The sequence below is a fragment of the Vicia villosa genome, linkage group LG7, assembly GCF_029867415.1.
Source record: "Vicia villosa cultivar HV-30 ecotype Madison, WI linkage group LG7, Vvil1.0, whole genome shotgun sequence".
NCBI classification, from domain to species: Eukaryota; Viridiplantae; Streptophyta; class Magnoliopsida; order Fabales; family Fabaceae; genus Vicia; species Vicia villosa.
Genome location: NC_081186.1, coordinates 131,622,047 through 131,627,212, shown reverse-complemented (window position 1 = coordinate 131,627,212; position 5,166 = coordinate 131,622,047). Strand labels below are relative to the sequence as shown.

The 5,166-nt window shown below is 33.2% G+C and overlaps 1 protein-coding gene across 1 annotated transcript; it reads right to left on the bottom strand.

Annotated features, from left to right (window-relative positions):
* Positions 1 to 3,669: 3,669 nt before the first annotated feature.
* LOC131618560 (probable terpene synthase 2) lies at positions 3,670 to 5,015 on the bottom strand. The gene is made up of 4 exons (XM_058889754.1): positions 4,777 to 5,015; positions 4,550 to 4,688; positions 4,199 to 4,447; positions 3,670 to 4,100 (listed from the first exon to the last, which is right to left on the bottom strand). The coding sequence occupies exons 1-4, from the start codon at positions 4,872 to 4,874 to the stop codon at positions 3,807 to 3,809; spliced, it is 780 nt and encodes a 259-aa protein (XP_058745737.1). The 5' UTR covers positions 4,875 to 5,015; the 3' UTR covers positions 3,670 to 3,806.
* Positions 5,016 to 5,166: the final 151 nt, after the last annotated feature.

The following is a 5,166-nucleotide window of genomic DNA, read 5'->3' as shown; positions in this document are numbered from 1 at the left end:
GAAGAAAAATTAGAAGGAAGCAGTGGGAGCCAAGGCTAAAAAGAAGAGAGAAGTGAGTCAGGTGTTACTAAAAGAAACTACTGATGATGAGGATGACGATAATGAAACTCTTGAAAAATTGCTGAAGCAGGAAGCCAAGGATCATAAGGAGATGCGTGCAGAAGCACCGGAAAAGGAGAAATCCCTTCCCTTGGCTGTAGAAGAGGCAGTAAGAAAAGTTGGGAAGAAATTATTGAATGAGGTTGTTGAAGTTATTAAGGAGAAGGAAAAGAACAAAAAAGGGGAGGCTGAAAAAGAAGGGAAGAAAACTGGAGACCTGAGTGTGTACGACTCTTCAGAGGAAGAGGAAGAAGAAGATAATAACTATGGAGACGAGGACAAGAAGGGGGAAGCTGGAAAAGAAGAGGCTGATGAGAATGGAGGAGAAGATGAGAAATAAGAGGAAGAATAATGAGAAGTATCAGCCAGTTCAAAAGAATTAGAGTTGACTGATGGATCTTCGGAGACCAATGCTGATGTGACTGAAAAAAGTCACTCCCAAGAAGGTTATGGGAACTACGAAGGTCAACACCCCTCCATCATCTAAGATAGTGGTCAAAAAGGCAACTCTAGTCAAGAGTCCTCCAAATCCAGAATCTCCCAAGCAAACACCAATCAAGTCATCCAAAGCTCAGGTTGCAGATGAGACTCCTGTGGTTTCTGAAGCACCATAGCCAAAGAAAGTGAAGCCGTCCCCCCTAAATCCTTCCAGGAAGGAGGCTCGCAAAAAGAAGAATAATGAGGTTGTCCGCAAAAGTCGCCTGAAGAGCAGCAGGCTTAATGCCTAGGTTGTAAGCCAGAGGAATGGGACACGCCTCATTCTACCAACTAAACGGTAAGGACATTGTCTTTGCTTTAAGTTTAGGGGAGTGGTGGCTATAGTAATGACTCTCCCTATCACCCACCATCATATCATATCTATCAATGTTTTTCAATTTTTATTTTTAATCCTTGTGAATGGCTATATCATCCTTTTTGTTCTTTTGTCTTTAAGTCTTATTGTTGGCTGCTTGCAGCCTTTTGATGATTAATGAAATGTTTATGCTTTTGTTGTTTTAATTTTCATGTTTATGCTAATATATATATATATATATATATATATATATATATATATATATATATATATATATATATATATATATATATATATATATATATATATATATATATATAATAAAACCAAAACAGAATACTCAAGTAATATCCCTCTTATGAAAAGACTGCTGTATAGACTTAGGGAATTTTTCTTAGGACTTTAACAACATAGGGAACAAAGACTTGAGGAGCACTTTGATCTTGATATTATGTTATATAGACAAGACATGTTATAACTTGAGTAGCCTATTAAGTGACCATCATGTGTGATAGAATTGATTTAGTTTTGATTATGGAATAGGAACTAGAATTAATACTTAGTGGGGTGATTGATACAATAATTATAAGGATTCTAACACTCTGGGAACACTGCATGTCTTAACAAATAAGCTCACCAATGTGTGTAATAGGAAGTTTCCAAAAGTGCACTCCTAAATAAAGCTCTTATGCCAAAATTTGGAAGAGCATTACTTTAAATAAGTTCTTGTGCCTGAAACCGGAGGAACTGTAGTTTGTCTTACCATAATTAGAAGGTTGGACTCATCACAAATGAGATCCCGTCTAGTGAAAAGGTGAGACAGCTGCAATTTGGTTTTTGATAAATAAAAAGCATGCAAGTGTAGGTCCTAGGTATAGGTTCAGAGAATTATAAAATCACAAACCCCATTCAAAGCTACAAGTCTAAGTTTCTGGACTATAGGAGAGAGCAAGCAAAAGTTGAAAATAGGCTAGTTAACTTAAGAGAAGACTTCTATCATGACAGGAAGTATTTGTAGCTCAAGGAACAATCGTTCATTATTGTGCCTCTAGTCTGAGTTATACCTATTTTTGAGACAAGTCCTTGGGAAGACAACTCTGAGTTGAAGAGAAATGGGTCTGATAAATGAGAGGGCGGTTTTTACTTGGTGTGTTATGTTTATCTTTTCCTGTCGCATCACCTGAGGATAGGTAATGGTTTAAGTTTAGGGGTGTGTTAACCCACATTTTGTGAGTTATTACATGCCTTTGAAGGTATTCATTATGTCTAAGACAGAGCTTATGTATTTTATTTTACAATGGAAGAAGATATGCTTCACTTTCTATTACATTGTCCTTTATCTATCAAGATTTAGGATATGATATTTGAATGGTTAGATGTGGAAGCACCTCATGCATTAGAGGGTTTAGCACACTTCAATTGGATCTCAAAAATCATGAAAGGAAAAGCGCCTAAACAAAAGGAACATGTGATATGGTTTGTTACATATTGGTGTATTTGGATAAAGAGGAACAATATTATTTTCAAATGAGAGACTTGTGATATAGGGGAGGTCATAACCAACATTAAACTAGTAACTTGAATTTGACATATAATAGGATTGAAATCTCGAGGCTCTAACAACTTTTACGATTGGTGCAAGGTTTCTATGGACTCGATAAAATTGCTTTGAAATCCCTATTGTATATGGGAGTAGTACCCTTGTACTCACATAATCATATATTGCTTATAAAAATATTCTAAAACATGTGTCTAACATACAAATATTTTGACTTGATCACCCAACTAACTTTAGCAAATAAGATGGAAATGAGGATATTAACTAATCTCATTTAGAATTCTTTAGAAACTTAACAAAAATCATACATTCATATCAAATATATCGATTAACGATATTTCATAAAATAAAGTTCTCTTAACTATTTTCATAACATTGAAAAATAAATTTGTGCCTAAATTATGCATTTAAAGTGTATTTATTAATAGTAAAAATTATGATATAGAGGAACAACCTTTTGAAACTATGATTATTATAAAACTATAAATATCCAGTGACATCTCAATTCAACTTTAAAAGCCACGACCATTGCATCAATCAAACATAACATGTTAAATTAGTTTATTTAATTTGAATTTAATATTTTCAATTTTTCAAATATACATTTTAAAAAATTTCTCTAATAGAAGCAAAGTCCTTTTTGTCATAGTGGATGGGTTAAAGTGAATACTGGTGGTGTAAAAAATGGGAAGAGGAGAGCTGATTGTGGGGGTATTATCAGAGGTAATGAAGGGGGATGGCTTGGGGGTTTCTCCAAGAGAATCGGTATTTGTAATGAGTTTGTAGCAGAGCTCTGGGGATTTATGAAGGAATTAAGCTGGCTATTTAGTTGGGCTTCAAGGCTATCGAGATACATTGAATCTCAGTTAGTTGTTCAAGCTTTCTATTCCAAAGATGTTTGTAGTGGAATTGGAAAGAATTTCATCTCTAATATCAAGTCTTTCCTCACTCAGGATAAGGAAAATCTGATTAAGCATGTGCATAGAGAAGCAAACCAATGCGCGATGCTCTAGCCAAGAATGACATTGATCTTCAGGAAGAATATTATTTCTTCAATGTTTGTCCCTCCTTTATAACCCCTTTCTTTAAAGATGACTTATTGAGAATCTCTTTCCCTCGATTAATACTGGTGTAATCTCTCTCTCTAGGGCTTTTGCCCTCCATTCAATGAAAAAAACTTTGATTGTTATAAAATTATAAATATGCAATGACATCTCAATTACACTTTAAAAGCCACGACCATTACATCAATCACACATTACATGTTAAATTACTTTATTTAAAATTAATTTAATCTTTTCAATTTTTCAAATAAATATTTTAAAAATTTCTCTAATAGAAGCAAAGTCCTTTTTGTCATATTGGGCATGGATTCAACAAGATAGATATTATATCATTCTTTGTTGATCCTTGGGAGTTAGTGTAGCAATCTTCATCTTTATAAAGCACATGAATGACACGTGATAAATTGAGAACTCGCATAAGGATAGGCTTTGGCACATCAGTTGAATCAAGAAGTTCTTCATTGGTATCCTTCCAAGCATTTGTAATTTGTCTTGAAAGTTCATGAATTGCATCTTCTCTAGTTACACCATGTTGATTCATGTAGCACTCAATAGAAGAGGCACCATGCCCTCTCTTCTGCTCAAACTAATTAAATGTAAAATAAAATATTAAACATGTAATTTTTAATATAATTTAAGGATTAAAGAAAGAAAATTTGTTAATTAATTCTTGTGCTCGATTACCTCATTGGAAACAATATCATCCATGAGTCTGGCAATTATTGATGAAGCATTAACAATTTTTGGGTTATTAGTTAACCATTTGAAAACTTCTTCTGTAGCAATGCTTCCCATTCCAATGAAGGATGTTGCTGTCATTAGATAGTAGCCAGAATTTACTATTCCAAGTGCCATGTATTCTTCCATTGTTGGTATATAATTGTTACTGAACCACTTGGCCTCGGTATAGTAGGCCTGGACCAATCTTTTCATCTGATGCAGACATTAAAATAATTTACAAAAAATAAATGAATTAGATAAAAAGTACTTAGAAAGAAGTAACACTAGGAAACGATGAAGAGTTATAATATTTACTTCATTTTTGACGTATATTACACAAAAAGCTCTTCCTTCTTTGACCATCTCTTGCTCCATTTCTTCAAAAACATTCAAAAGGGCTTTATAGCAAAATCTCATATATTTTGGTAGAAAATCCATGCAAGTGATATTCCACCTAGAATTTCAATTCAAAATAAGAGGTTAATAATTAAATTCCCCTCAAAATTTATAAGTGAAAAGTGGAAACTCCAAAAACATCAAACCTTTGAATTGCTTGAGTGAAAAGTTGTAGTTCTTCTATTGTACCATAATTATCATATATATCATCAATTACCGAGGCCAATGATATCACCTTGGTCATTATCTTTCTACCAACAGAATATTGAGACTCAAAATATACTCCCAATATCCAAAAGAATGCTTCAACTATTCTATTGCGTGCAAATGGCAGTTTTGTTGCAAAATCCAAATCTTTCCACCACCTAATTAATAATTAAAAAAAAAACAAAATAAGTTCAATAATCATATACCAAAACATGAGAGTTTATCTTACAAATAAGAGGTGAGAATATGTCCGGACAGACCTATTCAAATAAATATAAATAACTTTATTATTATTAACAATAATAATTAATAATAATTAAGTCATCATC